This window comes from Phodopus roborovskii, unplaced genomic scaffold (genome assembly GCF_943737965.1).
Source record: "Phodopus roborovskii unplaced genomic scaffold, PHOROB, whole genome shotgun sequence".
NCBI lineage: Eukaryota > Metazoa > Chordata > Mammalia > Rodentia > Cricetidae > Phodopus > Phodopus roborovskii.
The window spans coordinates 2,615,777-2,631,942 of NW_026126412.1; the positions used below are offsets into that span (position 1 = coordinate 2,615,777).

A 16,166-nucleotide genomic window follows, 5' to 3' on the forward strand; every position below is an offset into this window, starting at 1 on the left:
GTCAACAACAATCACAGTGTCACACACCAGGAACTTAGCAGCTACTCATCTTGCACCATTCACTGAGGCTTCCTAAAGATAACATCTCAAGCCCCTCAGTAATTTAAGTCTTTGAGGAGCATAGAGCATTCAGGTATTTGATGCTGCTTTCTGTTGTCCAGAAAAGAGCACACTCAGGAACAGTGTCAAGTACTGGAGAGAATAGCATGCAACCTGAACCCAAAAGCTTGTCCACAAGCTCATCTGCTCTGCCTTTCAGGAAGTGATGTGGAATTCTGGGTCATGAGGGGTCCAGCACAAAGCTACATTCTTGAGTCTCACAAATATTTCAATTTGTAACCATCGGAGATCATGTGACTCAACAATTTATAAGCCATAAACTACCAAGTATTGTAAGAATGTTACAAGTGTATGCTGTTTCAGGTTAACTCCCTGAGCATAGAAACCGCAGATCTCACTCTTGTCCACAGGCAAGGCTTATTAAACATTAACACATCATAAGGTGTTCCTCTTATGCAATGAGAGGTTAACGCACACTTGGACTGTACCTAGTTATTCAAAATTTCTTAAGAGGAAAACAAACTGAAGGCGTATATATGAGCACAAAAGCGCTAACCACACTATGAAATTGGTGCCTTTTAAACACCAAGCCAAACTATCCACACAATCCATGTCCCAGAGGCAAAAGACAAGCCTGGTATTATTTCAAAAGTGCATTTCGTGGTCTGGTCGACTGTTTTCAAGGGCAAAAGATAGATGCACTGTAGCTTTTCAGCTTAGGGAGATTTTCCTGAGGAAGAGGAAGCTGTGCCACGGAGTTGTTTTTGCCTGAGCAGACCCTTGGACGGAGACAAGCCATGGCTGCTGTTCTCCATGGTTCCCTGATACAGCCTGTGACCTGTGGACTGTGAAGAGAGCCTAATGGGCCTGGAAACCTGTGTTCTAGTCAGAAAGCCGAAAATGTTCCAAGGAAACATTCTAAGTCCTCATTGAAGACTCTACGAAAAACGTAAACAAGATTTTTCATTTCCTTTGCTAAAAATTTTTGTTTGGACAATGGATCTGTGTTTGGTGTTTTGGTAGCAAACATGCATTAAAAAAAACTATGCAATGATGGCTTCAGTATCTTTTAAAACAGAACTTAAGCTTTCTTCTGTTCAACTCAGATTTAACGTTTGTACATAAAGAATGATTAATAAGAACCTGCAGAGCCAGTCATTCTTCCTTCTCAACCAGCATCAGGCTCCTTCTACCCCAGACCAAGGCCAAACCCCACCCCATCTCCTGTGTGATTGAGACATAGGAGAACAGAGCTGTGGTGCAGAGTTCAGGGCAGAGGTGCAGAGTGCAGGGCAGAGGTGCAGAGTGCAGTACAGGAATGCAGTGCAGAGGTGCAGGAGTGCAGTGCAGAGGTGCAGAGTGCAGGGCAGAGAGGCAGAATGCAGGGCAGAGGTGCAGGAGTGCAGTGCAGAGGTGCAGAGTGCAGTGCAGGAGTGCAGTGCAGAGATGCAGAGTGAATGCAGGAGTACAGTGCAGAGATGCAGAGCGCAGTGCAGAGATGCAGAGTGCAGTACAGAGGTACAGGAGTGCAATGCAGGAGTGCAGTGCAGAGATGCAGAGTGCAGTGCAGAGATGCAGAGTGCAATGCAGGAGTACAGTGCAGAGATGCAGAGCGCAGTGCAGAGATGCAGAGTGAATGCAGGAGTACAGTACAGAGATGCAGAGCGCAGTGCAGAGATGCAGAGTGCAGTGCAGGAGTGCAGTGCAGAGATGCAGAGCGCAGTGCAGAGGTGCAGAGTGCAATGCAGGAGTGCAGTGCAGAGTTGCAGAGTGCAGTGCAGAGATGCAGAGTGCAATGCAGGAGTACAGTGCAGAGATGCAGAGCGCAGTGCAGAGATGCAGAGTGCAGTGCAGGAGTGCAGTGCAGAGATGCAGAGTGCAGTGCAGAGGTGCAGAGTGCAGTGCAGGAGTGCAGTGCAGAGGTGCAGAGTGCAGTGCAGGAGTGCAGTGCAGAGATGCAGAGCGCAGTGCAGAGGTGCAGAGCGCAGTGCAGGAGTGCAGTGCAGAGGTGCAGAGTGCAATGCAGGAGTGTAGTGCAGAGGTGCAGAGTGCAGTGCAGGAGTGCAGTGCAGAGATGCAGAGCGCAGTGCAGAGGTGCAGAGCGCAGTGCAGGAGTGCAGTGCAGAGGTGCAGAGTGCAATGCAGGAGTGCAGTGCAGAGGTGCAGAGTGCAGTGCAGGAGTGCAGTGCAGAGGTGCAGAGTGCAGACATTCAGAACTACAGAAGCCCTGAGCTGGCCTAGGAGCTCACTTTCCGCACACACATACTTGATAGCTGCTGCTGTGTACCACATTGCCTTGTCCCTACATATCTACTCATCGGCTAAGATCCACGCTCCTCTTTGAGCAGATCTATGACAGGACACCAAGAATCGAGTTCCAATAGCTCTGAATAAGACAGCCTTGCAGTTTACCCCAGTTTTACTTTGGGAGATATCATTCTGTATATATGTTTCTCGTATTGGTTAATGAATAAAGCACTGTTGGCCAATAGGAAACCAAGATAGGTGGGACTAGGAGACTAGGAGGAGAAAGGAAGAAGTAGGGAGGAGATTCAAGATGTAGGATAAGGAGAGCAAAGTTCCGGCCCCTCTCTCTGGTAAGATGAGACCACATGGAAATACTTAGATTAATAGAAATGGGTTAATATTTAAAACAGAGCTAGCCAATAAGAAATGTTAGTAACAGACTAACAGCTTTATATCCAATACAGCGTCTCTGTGTGTTATTTGGGGCTGATGCGGCTGTGGGACCAGGGCAGCGGGAAAACATGTTCGTAACGGACAATGGGCTTTCAAGACTAGTCTCTCAGCTGAAACCCAAGCCCTATTTTACTGGCTGTGGGCCAGACCCAGTTGGCTCAAGAGTATCAGCCATCCCTGGGAGTCTGGTACAAATATAGGTCACATTGCACCCCTATGCCAGTCACACCATAAGGATCTGCACACTCATGGGATCCCAGGTGACCTCTGACTCGTCTAGATGATGAAAGGTCACAATGCCAGCCCCCCTGATGCTGCTTGGCAGACTAATGGAGCTTCCTCATCGAATTCTTATATTCTCCTCTCTACTTCAAGCTCCCATACCCCCATACCCACCACAAAAGCCCAGTCTGATCACACTGAGGACAGCGCCACAGCTTCTAGGAATGGCAGAATCAGTTCCTACAGGCCCTGCTGGCCTCATCTCCTCCTTAGAGCTCCAAGTCCTAGGATAGTACCTATGGTCCCCAGAAAACAGCATGTGCAGGTTACATGTTTACTAGAGCATCTGTACAGGTGCACAAAACCTCTTTTTAACAGTATCTGAGAGATTTCAGAATGCTGTCACAGGTAATTGGCCTGCATCTCTTCCCATCTCTACTGAGTTGACTTTACAATGCCTCCCCAGGAGAATGGCAGGCAGGCTCTGTCTCTGGGGACTGGATCTACTTTGCAGCTAGTAAAGAAGGTATAAATAAATGGCTTAGGGGGGCTCATGTGCCTACCAGGATTAAATAGATATTATGGGAAGGCTTCTGAATAATTCATAGAATTTCAACAGTCAAACATCTCATCACTGTTCCTTAGACATGTCATTACAACTATTTTTCTTAACATGCAAACATTCAGTTTTTTTTAAAATTAGTATTATTAAATTCTGAGCTGTGAGAGCCTACATTTAAACATTAAAATTTGTAGACCTAAAAGAAGCCATTAACATGATATTACTTGATGACTCTGGCTTCTTGAGCTCAATCTACAAGGCCATTGAAATGTATGGTAAACCTTGCAAGCTGAAGGCAGTGTGCCCTATGGGTACTTACTTGTGAATTTGCCAAACCACCACTCACTGAACCACCACCACACTATCCTCACATTTCCAACAAAAATCATCTACAGAGATTCTTTTTGGTTGTGAGCTTAGCTTTTAATGGCTGAGCCATCTCTCCAGCCCCAAAAACATAATTAAATTTTAGCTTACTATACAAAATAACCAAAACTCAAATGAAAAAAAAAAAAAAAAGAACACTTTGCTTTGTGGGGCTCAGTAATTTTCCATTTTTTCCACTGAATACATGTTTATTAATTCATTGATGGCATTTGGATCACATTCACCATTTTAGCCATGGTGTATAATACTTCTATAAGCATGGTTGTACAACTCTTCTTTGACATCTTGCCTCTAATGTCTTCAGATAGTCAGAAATGAGCTGCTATACTATGTGGTAATTCTGTTCTTAATTTTCTAACAACTGTTGTACTCTTTCCAAAGTATGTGACAACCTGGATGAACCCTGAAGACATCATGCTAAATGAAATAAGCCAGCCCCCAAACCTCAGCTAAACTCACTGGACTCATCTGAGGCATATAGAGTAGTCAGAATCACAGCAGGGGGCGGTTACCTGGGGCTTGGGGAAATTATTTAATGGGACAGACTTACAGCTTTCAGAGTAAAGAATTACAGGGAAGAATGGAAATGATAAATGTACTTTGCAAATGCATGTAATATCATCGGATTGTACACTTATAGATGGGCAAAGTAGTCAACTGTATGCCATGTGAGTTTGCCTTTTCTTTCCTTAAGGTGAATAAATTTGTCAGGAAGACAAATGTCTAGGTATAAAGTAAGTACTACATGTCCTATGTAAGTATCACCACAGAGGGCAGGGGGTAAGATAAGTATAAAATTAACCAAGACTCTCTCAGAATTCTAGGGAGCTTAACAGAGTAGAAAGGTCCAGAAGTGCCCAGCAAGGTACCTGAATAAATGAAGCGCAGAATATCTGACAAACAGGAGCAGAAGAGGACGTCCTTCACGATGACTCGCAGTGGCGGGTTGCTGGGAGATTCCTGGCTAGCACCTGGAAACACAGCATCTCTGTTTATGGCAAAGAGATCCTGGGTGGTTCGGATGATACTGGAGTCCTGAATGTCGGTAGGGCTCTTCACGTTGAAAAGCAGCATGAAAACGTGGCTTACAGCGCAGAGAACAATTTTGTGGGCCTCCACGATGCCAGTCACTTCCGGGTGGTAAAACACCACATCCACACACTGGCAGCAGAACAGCAAGTTGTTCAAGTCAGCGTGGTAGTGTGATGCTTCAGCTTTCAAGACAGGCATCTTCTCTGTTTTGGAGGGAAAATTAAAATAATAGCTGAGTTTTTTTATGTCTACAGGCATAACTAAAAATAAGTATTTTTAAATAATGAGATGGAATTCTACAAAGTACCAATACTTGCCCATTTTTTTCAAAAAATCTACAAATCACTAGTTTTATACAGATTTATTCTTAAGAATAAAAGGGTTAACTCATTGGGCATTCCTGAAGCACATTTTACAGAAAACCCATGACTATGATATTTATATTTTGTAGTAATATGAGCAATAAAATAACATTTCTTGTTATTTGTGTGTCTCAAAACATTCCCCTAAGTACAAAACTTTAGTATGGAGATTGGGAGTCCTCATTCTTCTACCTGATTAAAAAAAAACAATTCAACTAAGCTCACATCTACAGTGGATGTCAAGGGCAGCCGCTTCATGTCAATGAATTTCCAAGTGTTCATACATGGCCATGGCTCTAACTACTGTATTGCCTGAAATCATCCTAATAACTTTTTTTTGACTAGTCTTTTTTTTTCCCTTCTAGTAAAATAATCTACTTCACCAAACAGCAAATAATTCTTCCTATTCAACGAACCTCAGCCAATGTGCTGAGTGTAATCCATGGGTTCCTACAGAGAACATCCCCTTAGATTTACCAGGGCTAGTTTGATCTATTGACAAGAGAGCTTTCCTTTTCAACAGCCCAGAATATCCTCAGGCCATGAACTGCCACAGAACCTAACTGTAAGATGCCTGGCCTCTCACTTGCCAGTAAACCTTAGGGGAAGGATACCAAAGAATGGCACACCGTGATCCAAGCAAATGAAATTAATTTCTTCAGCAATAGAAATCTTTGTTCTAAACAACGCTTGGAGGCTGGGTCTGTGACATTGACAAGCATCTTTGAGGGCCAGGCTCCCTCCTCAGGACCTCAAATGCTAACAGCATGGAAGCCATGTGCTCCTAAAGCCCAGTACTGATGCCTGGAGGCAGTCAGCCCCAGAGACACCTGGGAGCAGTCATGCTGGACCCTGGATATTATGTAGTGCTTGACTAAAGTCCTCTCAACAGAAATATGCATGAAACGGCCTTTTGGACACACAGGCTGTATCTGCCACAAACTCTACTGGGGACCCAGACCCCAGATGAAGAGCCATTGGGAGTCTCTGTCAGTAAATGATGTTGGATGTTTGGTTCTTCCTAGGAATGAGATTGTTCTCTCCCTTGGATCAGTCAGAGCAATTGGCTGTCTACACCATTTGTTCTTTTTGAACCCTAAAAGTGCTTAAGGCCCCAGAATTTAACACACATGCAGACTTATCTGAACTTTTAAAAACTGGAAAGGATTCCTCAACTCTAATTTGGATTTCCTTGGTTTATGTTTATATTCACTCAACAAATAGTCCTCCAGTGCCTACTTTCAATTTGTGTGTATGTGTGTGTTTCATTTTTGACAAATAGGAATACTCCCTATTTATGGAATACACAGTGATTATCCAATACATATATACAATTTCTTCATAAAATACAATATTATTATGATAAACTATAGTCAGCCAGGTGACGGTGGTACACACCTTTAATCCCAGCACTTGGGAGGCAGAGGCAGGCAGATTGCAGTGAGTTCCAGGACAGCCTGATCTACAAAGAGAGTTCCAGGACAGCGTTCCAGGGCTGTTACACAGGGAAACCCTGTCTCAAAAAACAGCAACAACAACAACAACAAAAAATGTGATAGAAAACTATAGTCATTATTCTATGATATCAAATACCCATTTTTAGAAATAAAACCAGAGACAAACTGATCCAACAGATAGTTATTCTACTATTACATCATAAAACCATGTAAAATGTCCCAATAGGATGTCATTTTATTTTTATATTTACACTCAGTTGCACAAATGATAGTGCATACATACACCTTTTACTTTATCCTGAAGTTACTCTCCAGACACAAAGACAAACACACACACACACACACACACACACACACTGCAAACCGTTTAAAAGTAAGCTGTGGGCATTTTAGACAACGGAGGATCTGAAATATTTTCACATTATCTCTCCTAAATGAGAACACTGACTTATTAACCATAATAGGTGAGAAAATTAACAATAACCCTGCAATCCCATCTGGCTTTTGGTTCATATTAAAGTTTCACCACATGTCACAAGACTGCCATTTAGATGTCTTATTGAGCAGCGTCCTGTTAAGATTGTTGCATAGCCTGTGGCAGTTATCTGGAAGTTTTTAATCCCAACAGTTCCTCTCTACATATGCTAACAATATGTAGGATCAAACTTTACATGGGTAATTTCTCAGAAGTGTGCTTTAATTACCATCCGCATTAGTGGCAGCTGAGAAAGTCCCAACCCTTGTCCCAGTTACACTGAATCAAATTGTCACATGGGCCTTGAGCACACTCGATTGAAAGCCATTTCTCTAAGGTCTGGGAGGAATGATCTGTAAAAAATATCTTCTTAATGTCTCCACACCTGGTTGTTCAAGTTGAGGTGGTCTAATTCCATGGAAGGAGTTGGTCATTTTCCTTTTCCTCATTTTTTCACTTGTCTTCTGATTTAAGGCTTGAATCATGAAATACTCCAACTGAAATATGAACCAAATTAGAATTAAGTCTAACACAGTTATGTCTGACATGATCATGTGCATTCCAAACCACATTTGCAAATGGTTTCAATGTCAGAGCCAATACTAGCAAACGTGTGTAAATAATTTTTAATGGTAAAAATAAAGATATTGGGAGGGATTGATTTGTTTTTGTCTGAACCCTCACTTAAGAAAAACTTATTTTTTGAATAATCAAATAAGCAACAAGCACACTGCAACCCTATGGCTACAGCAATTTCCTCAGCGCTGCAGCTAATACTGTGACATTCAAGACAGTAGTCGGTGTGGCCACATCTGTCCACAGAGGCAGCTGCACTTGTTTCTCTTCCCACATCGTCCTTTACTAATGAAAACGCCCTCTCCTCAACAAGCAGTAACCTAGCTCCTGGGCTGTGAAGGGCCCCACAAGACCGGGGGGGGGGGGGAAGGGGAGGGGAAGCATAAACGGATGTCACCCACACAGCAAAATACTCAAATGTTAATCAAAAAAGAAAACTATGAGGAAAAAAAGATTCTCTATAGTCCCATTCTGAGAAACCTATCTCCACACAGGCATGTTCAGCCAGATTTAGCTTAAAAGTGCCAAACCCTCAGAGACCCACACAGCACAGGATGGGTCACCCCTAACTCCTGGACCCCAAGACTATGTCCCCTTTTCACCCTCAATATCCCTTCCCACTTCTCACCCCCTCAAGGAATTCCGTGCACCCAAGAGGACCCCCAAACTACAGCTGCGCCCCTCACCAACTCCCTTGAAACAGTTACCCCTTGGCCACCTCTCAAGTCTAAGGGTCCCAGCAACGCAGCCTACCATTGGGAGAGCAGGCCCAGGAACAGGCTTGAGATCAGTGGCTGGATAATCTGAGTCCTGGTCTGGGATCCCGGTCATAGAACTGGGTAAGAGAACTTGGGGCACCACTGGAAAGCTATAGAGTACTCTGAAATGTGACCTATACCTAATACTCAAAGAACCGAATTTTATTTTGTTTCATTTTGGTTAATTTAAATGTAACTAGGGACGGGCCCCATGTGAAAGCACAGGTAGTTCCGGGGAAGCGAGTGGCAAATGCTTCAGGCAGTCCCTTCCTTTTGGGTCCACAAATGTGTGCTCTATGAGGAGGTATACCACCAGATGATGGGCTCTCTAAAGTTCACGGGCAGGGTGGAAGGGGGTGCTGTACAACTCTTCACCCTGAAACACAAGATCTTAAATGCCCTTTCACTTCAGTGTTACCATCTCCAGTCAGATTCTTGCAAATGCCATCATCTCTTACCACCCAGATTCCAGTTACAAATTACTACTCAAGAGTCTAGAGAGAGGCCTCGGGAGATGACTCAACAGGTAGAGTTTGCTGATAAGTGTGAGGACCTTAGTTTGGAAACACAGAGTCCCTGTGCAGCCAGAAGTCGTAACCTGAGTTTGTAATCTTAGCACTCCTACAGACAGGAGCCAGGGTACCCCCAAGCTCCTGGGCCAGCTGGTGTGGGGTTTGCGGTGGTGACGGCTGGTGTGGGGTTTGCGGTGGTGACGGCTGGTGTGGGGTGTGCAGTGGTGACGCTGGTGTGGGGTTTGCAGTGGTGACAGCTGGTGTGGGGTTTGCGGTGGTGACGGCTGGTGTGGGGTTTGCGGTGGTGACGGCTGGTGTGGGGTAAGCAGTGGTGACAGCTGGTGTGGGGTTTGCGGTGGTGACAGCTGGTGTGGGGTTTGCAGTGGTGACGGCTGGTGTGGGGTGTGGGGTTTGCAGTGGTGACACTGGTGTGGGGTATGCAGTGGTGACGCTGGTGTGGGGTTTGCAGTGGTGACGCTGGTGTGGGGTTTGCTGTGGTGACGCTGGTGTGGGGTTTGCGGTGGTGACGGCTGGTGTGGGGTAAGCAGTGGTGACAGCTGGTGTGGGGTTTGCGGTGGTGACAGCTGGTGTGGGGTTTGCAGTGGTGACGGCTGGTGTGGGGTGTGGGGTTTGCAGTGGTGACACTGGTGTGGGGTATGCAGTGGTGACGCTGGTGTGGGGTTTGCAGTGGTGACGCTGGTGTGGGGTTTGCTGTGGTGACAGCTGGTGTGGGGTTTGCAGTGTCGACACCAAGAGTCCCTCAAACAAGGTGGAAAGTGAGGACCAACAATGAAGATCATCTTCTGACTGCCACATGTACACACAATGGCACATACAAGTGTGTGAATGCACATGCAGGTGCACGCAACACACCCCCATCACCACCATAACACACACACACACACCCCAAGATCTTCTTGATCCTATTTCATTTTCTTACTAAGTACTAACACAAAGGGCTCCCAACCTTGTCCACGTCTTCAATCCTTCTTACGTCTCTCACTGTAACTGCACCATTACACGTCAGGAAGAAAGAGAAACATGGAGGAGTCAGAAGAGAAAGAGAGGGAGAGGGGTGGTCCCAAGCATTTCCGGAGCTGGGATAGGCTCAAGAGCCAGGAGACTGCTACCCAACAGAAATGAAACCACGCCCAACCATGAAACAGCCATCAAACGAAATCACTACATAAAGACACTCGCCCACCCCCACATAAATTACCTACATACCCGTGGAACTGTACAGTTCTTGGTCAAATGAAAATATTTCAAACCTACTACAATGGAAATACTGGACTTAATTGTAGCTATTTAGATTTAATAGAAATCCATGTCATTTATATTTATTATAGTCAATTTAGTGAACTCCCGACAATAAAATTTCTATGGTCACCTGTGGTAATTTGAATGTCTCAACATAAGCGTATATTAAGTCACGCTTAAGGTAGAGTTATCTTTGGGGTTGACTTTCACTGATGATTGTCAGATGTGCCTATTGAGAAGGGCTACTTCTTGGAGAACTGGATAGTTTAAGACCCGTAAAATGTTAAATGATGTAATTATTCTCCAAAGATCTTATTGTCTTAGTACTATGGGATAGCTATTATATGTTGAGATTTAAAATGGCTACAAAACATACCACCACAGCAACTGAATAGGCAAAGCCTGGTTTCTTCCCATTCAACAAGAAATTAGCCACATAAGCGGTCCTTTGACACACTCTCTGTCTTTCTCTCTCTCTGTGTGTGTGTGTGTGTGTGTGTGTGTGTATCTGCGTGTGTGTGTGTGCCTGCATGTATGTTTCCACTGAAAATAATTTTTCATACAATATATTCTAATCACAGTTCCTTTCCCCCCAACCCTCCCAGATTCTCTCCACCTCCCTACCCATCCAACTCCACAACTTCTTTCTCTCTTTAGAAAAAAAGTAGGCAAACAAACAAAAAGCACAAGAAACAGACACACACACACACACAACCCTACATAAAAACACAAAATTGGAAACCGTAATATACAAGCAAAAGAGGAAACTAAAATGACAAAACAGAGCAATAGGTGATAAAAAGTTCCAGGCACTCCACAGGCTTTGTTCTGGGTTAGTCTTCTACTACTGGCCATGGGGCCTTCAGCATGGTTGTGTGTCAGGGAGAACTTCCTTGGGGAAAAACTAATTTTTCCCCTTGCAAGCAGTTGTCAACTGGAAATGGCTTCTTGTAGGGATGGGCCCTCCTATCCACTCCCTCCTCTCAGCATGTGGACCTCATCTGGCTTAGACCTGTGCAGGCCCTGTGCATGCTGCCTCAGTCTCCGGGAGCTCAGACGTGCTTCCGTCCTGTTGTATTCGGAAAGCATTGTCTCCTTGGTGTGGTCCATCCTTTCTGGCTTTACACTCTTTTTACCTTCCCTTGCACATAGTTCCCTGAGCCCCGAAGGGAAGGGTTTGACGATGACATTTAGAACTGAGTGTGTGTTTGAATTATAGCAATTCTGGTTGTGAAGTCTTGCTGAATCATGCATAAAAGAAAGGCACTGTTGTCAGCTAATAGAAATCAAGAGAACTTTAGGACCCACTGGTTAAGGTTACAAGGTTCATTCAGCTGTATATTATTATAAACCAGGATGATGAGATGGTTCAGTCAATAAAGTACTTGCTTTCCAAGTACAAGGACCTGATCCATGTGGGGGAAAAGGTTGCACATGGCCAGACAGCTTGTAATTACAGCACTGGGAATGTAGAGACATGCAGATCCCTGGGGCTCAGTGGCTATCAAATTTAGCCACTGTGAGCTCCAGGCCAATGAGATCTTGTCTCACAAAACATGGTGGAAGGCACCTGAAGAATAACACTCAAGAATGACCCTGGATTCTATACACAGCACATGTGTCCCCTATCCCCGATAATGCCGAACATGGTGAAGCATGCTTCACGGCCAGCACTGGAGTGGGAAAGACAGGGGGACCTGAGTGACACTGACTAGCCAGCCTAACTTACTTGGCAAATTCCAGGCCAGTGGGGGTCCCTGTCTTTAAAAAAGGTAAACAGCATCTGAGGACACTTGAGGTTATCCTGGGGCCTTCACATCTAAGTATGAACATCTGCACTCATGCCCACAAGCAGGCACAGATATACATATATGTGCACGCACACTAACAAGGTCACTACAAAGTTGTGTAGGTATGTGCAAGAACATGTGATTTTGACACACCAGGACCGATACAGTCCCAATTTTGAAAGATTCTAAAAATCCTAAGATGATTAAAAACATTGCATTTGGACAGAGAATTTATCACTTTACACTAATTAAGCCTATGCCACTTAACTCTTACTGTGTTTCTCAAGGTTAAAACAAATAATTCATATAAAAGTAAAGCTCTAACTGATGTCATAGAAAACAGCTCAAGTACCAGCCTGACAAATGGCCTCATATGCTGCTAGTTTCTCTCTACATACCACTCCTCCAAAATACTTTCCAATGTAGAAGTCATCAAGGCTGTGGAGTTCCAGGTATGTAGCTCCCAGTTCTTTGGCAAGTTGGATCCCTTCTGTGGTGCTAACACAGCTCCCTCGGTCTGAGGTACACAGGGGACATGTGCAAGGTAATTCTTCTGAGGAAGGGAATGTAAAAACAAAGAGTTTTAAAATTGCACAGGAAAAATGCACAGGCACTATGAACATTAATGGACAGAATCACTACACACCAGACTCATTAAATAGTGTCTATGATGAAAAAAGAAAAGTCCTGCTGGGCGTCGGTGGCACACGCCTTTAATCCCAGCAGAGGCAGGTGGATCTCTGTGAGTTTGAGGCCAGCGGAAAAATTTAGAAGTTGGTGGGTGGCTGTTACAAAAGGAAGCAGAGCAATGACATTCACGAGCCAGGAACAGCTGACCTGACGCAGTTACACAACCCCAACATCATATCACCAGACCATCACCTCCTCACCCACACAAAAACGTGAAAACAGAAGATTGGGCCTTCTTTTGTCATACATTTTCTGTTGACTAGATCACCAAGTCTGAATAAATCTTGTATTTTTATTGTAATGGAGCCCTCAAAAGACATGGATTTGAAAGTTGCAGACTGCCAGACTGGCAACACTTCATAAATTTCACATCATATGCACCCTTAATGGAATCACTTAATTCTGAAACATTCTATTCCGAGGACTTATTTTTATTCTTTGCTGGCTGTGTTGCTGGCACGTGTGTCTGAGCACCGTGTGAGTGTCAGGTACCAGCAGAGGCCAGAAGATAACACTGATCACCTAGAACTGGAATTCCAGAGGGTTAGGAGCCACCATGTGGGTGGTGGGAAAGGAATCCAGGTCCTCTGGAAGAGCAGCCAATGCTCTAACCTGTTGAGCCATCCATCTTCCTGGCCCCTAAAGCATTCTAACTGGAGCAATAAAATTAAATCAAATCAAAAGTTAAAAACTGAAATGTATTTGACAAATGAGCAGATGTCTTAGGAAGCATGTGTGTACAGCAAGCATGTTTACAGGAGGAACTGTGAGACTTATGGTGTCTTTACACTCTCCCTACGGCCAAAAAATATATATTCCGCTCCATGGTCATCAGCCATGGATTGGCTCAGGGAGAAGCATCAGATTCGCCATATTCAAACAGCAGCTAAGTCCAAAGAATGAGGCAGACTCCGAGAAAAGCACGTTGCTGCCAGCTGGCATCAGTGGGACACAGTGTAGGTTGGAGAACGGTGGGTGTGCTGCTTGGTGATGGTCCTAGTTAGGGGTAGTGACAAGACACCATGACCAAAAAACAACCTGGAGAGAAAAGTATTAAGTCCACTCACACTTCCATATACAACCGTTCTTGGAATGAAGTTGGGGTAGGAACAGGGCGGAAACCGGGAGGCAGGGACTGATGCAGAGACCGTGGAGGAGTGCTGGTTACCGGCTTGCTTCCAATGGCTTTGCTCTGCCTGCTTTTTTTTTTTATAGAATCCAGGACCTCCAGCCCAGAGATGTATGTCACCATCCACAATGGACTGAGCCCTCACCTGTCAATTGTTAATTAAGAAAGTGCGCTAAAGGCTGGCCTACAGCCCGATCTTATGGAGGCATTTTCTTAGTAGCTGTTTCCTCCTCTTGTATGACTCTATCTGGTGTCAAGCTGACAAAACTAGACAGCAGAGACCCTAGGAACAGCTCTTCTCGGGAGTGAGGGAAATGGGTCTGAGTACTGGAAAGACTTTGACAACATGCAGCTGTACGTGAGATCTCACGTAATCCTCCAGGCTCTTTGGAGGTCAGCCTTTCAAAGCCTTTTCCCATTTGAAGAAAGGCAGCTGAGCCTGTGTCCTGCCTTCTCCAGTAATTAGATGAGGGCTGCACTCATGGAGAGGACATTACCTTGGGCAAAGCAGCTCCTACTTGTGGAGAAGCAGACCTGAGAGACACTGTGTAGCATAGGCCAACAAGCTCACAACTGAGGAAGTGAGCAGAAGAGCCATGACAAAGCATTTGAGCAACTCAGTTGGGCAACACGGAAACATTACCCAGTTACCTTACATGGATGGAGCACATATGTGTAGCATTTGAACAACTCTGTTGGGCAGCACTAAAACGTTACTGTATACGGATGGAGCACGTATGTGCATGCATGGGATGCATGCCTCTGTGCATAAATGAAGATCAAAAGATAATTTCCTGGAGTCAGTTCTCTCCTTCCACCTTGTGGGTTCCAGGGACCAAACTCAGGCCCTCACTCTTGGCAGCAAACACCTGTACCAACTGAGCTATATAATTTTAAAGTTCAGAAACCCAAGAGCCTTTAGTCCCAGCACTCAAGAGGCTGAGGCAAGGGGATCTCTGTGAGTTTGAGGCCAACCTAGTCTACATAGTGAGTTCCAGGGCAGCTACATATGAAAACCCTGTCTCAAAAAAAAAAAAAGAATAAATAAAAATAAAGTTCATAAACCATGTATTCTTATCTTCATTTTACAGAGAAGGAAATTGCAGCTCAAACCAGTTAGGTGTCTTGGCCTTGGGAAGCAGAGATGGAAAACACAGACAAACAGACAAACACTGGCTCCACCGGATACACAAAAGTGGCATAGTCAGGAACAGAACTAAAAGTCTGAAAATTCTACCAGTTTCCGAAATACAGCAATTAGAAACATAATTAAGTCCAGCTCCTTTAATCATATCACACTTTCTAATGTGAGCGTACTTTCTCTAAGCCTTCTTCAGTTTGTAGCAAGCTGTTTATGTAGCATTAGGCTGTCTTGAGAAAGAACAATGGGTCTTTCTCACTCTTTACAAGGCCTTTGTGAACAGTGCCTTGATTTTTCTGAAGACAGAGGCCTTCTTACGTCTACAAAGGTCTGCCTATGTGGCTGGAGGAGGTGGGTCACATTATGAGGCTTTACTTGTGGATAAAAATTAAATGAAGTCATCAGTGTTTCAAGTGGAAAATGAACCTGATATTCAAGAATGGCCAATAAGCCAACTAGAGGGAAAATGATTTTTATTTGAAACCAGAGGAGTGAAGTTTCCATCATTTGCCAGTTCCCTTCTATTGACTCAGCAAAAAGGAAACTGTCAGTAGTTAGTGACATGTCTTCTGAATTCCAAAGGACTTCTCCAAATCTGCTTTAGAGAAAATTTTTCCTAACTGGGTTGCACTGAAATTCTCTTCTGAACCATTCCTGAATCTTCCCATCCCAATCAGCTGTACTTTATTTAAGAGTCTATTCAAAAGTTTGTCTTGAATTGCTTGCAGGAGGGTCAATAAAATATTTACAGATTGAATGCATTCTTATTAAGCATATAACAACCAGAAGATCCAAAATAACATTCACTTGTTGTTTATTTTGAGACAGGGTCTAGTAGCTCTGGCTGTCCTGGAACACACTATGTAGACCAGGCTTGCCCTGAACTCCCAGAGATCTGCCTGTCTCATGGCTACAGTGGCTCTGGGAATCAGAGTTAGCATTGTCTTTACCATACCCCCAACACACACACACACACACACACCTTTTATTATCATAAAGTATCTATTCATTTTTGTAAACAATGTGATCCTACATTCAAATAAATAGCATTTC

The 16,166-nt window shown here is 44.2% G+C and overlaps 1 protein-coding gene across 2 annotated transcripts in view; it reads right to left on the reverse strand.

The window, feature by feature from the left end:
• Nucleotides 1-16,166, reverse strand: part of Rhobtb3 (Rho related BTB domain containing 3) — a 56,218-nt gene that overhangs the window by 27,368 nt on the left and 12,684 nt on the right. Inside the window, exons 4-6 of one of the 2 annotated variants that reach the window (XM_051182763.1) lie at nt 12,552-12,703; nt 7,643-7,754; nt 4,801-5,166 (exon numbers count right to left, since the gene is read on the reverse strand). In XM_051182763.1, coding sequence (XP_051038720.1) covers nt 4,801-5,166; nt 7,643-7,754; nt 12,552-12,703 — 630 coding nt within the window. Of the gene's footprint in view, nt 1-4,800; nt 5,167-7,642; nt 7,755-12,551; nt 12,707-16,166 lie in introns of both variants that reach the window. The other variant, XM_051182762.1, reaches the window with a different exon arrangement.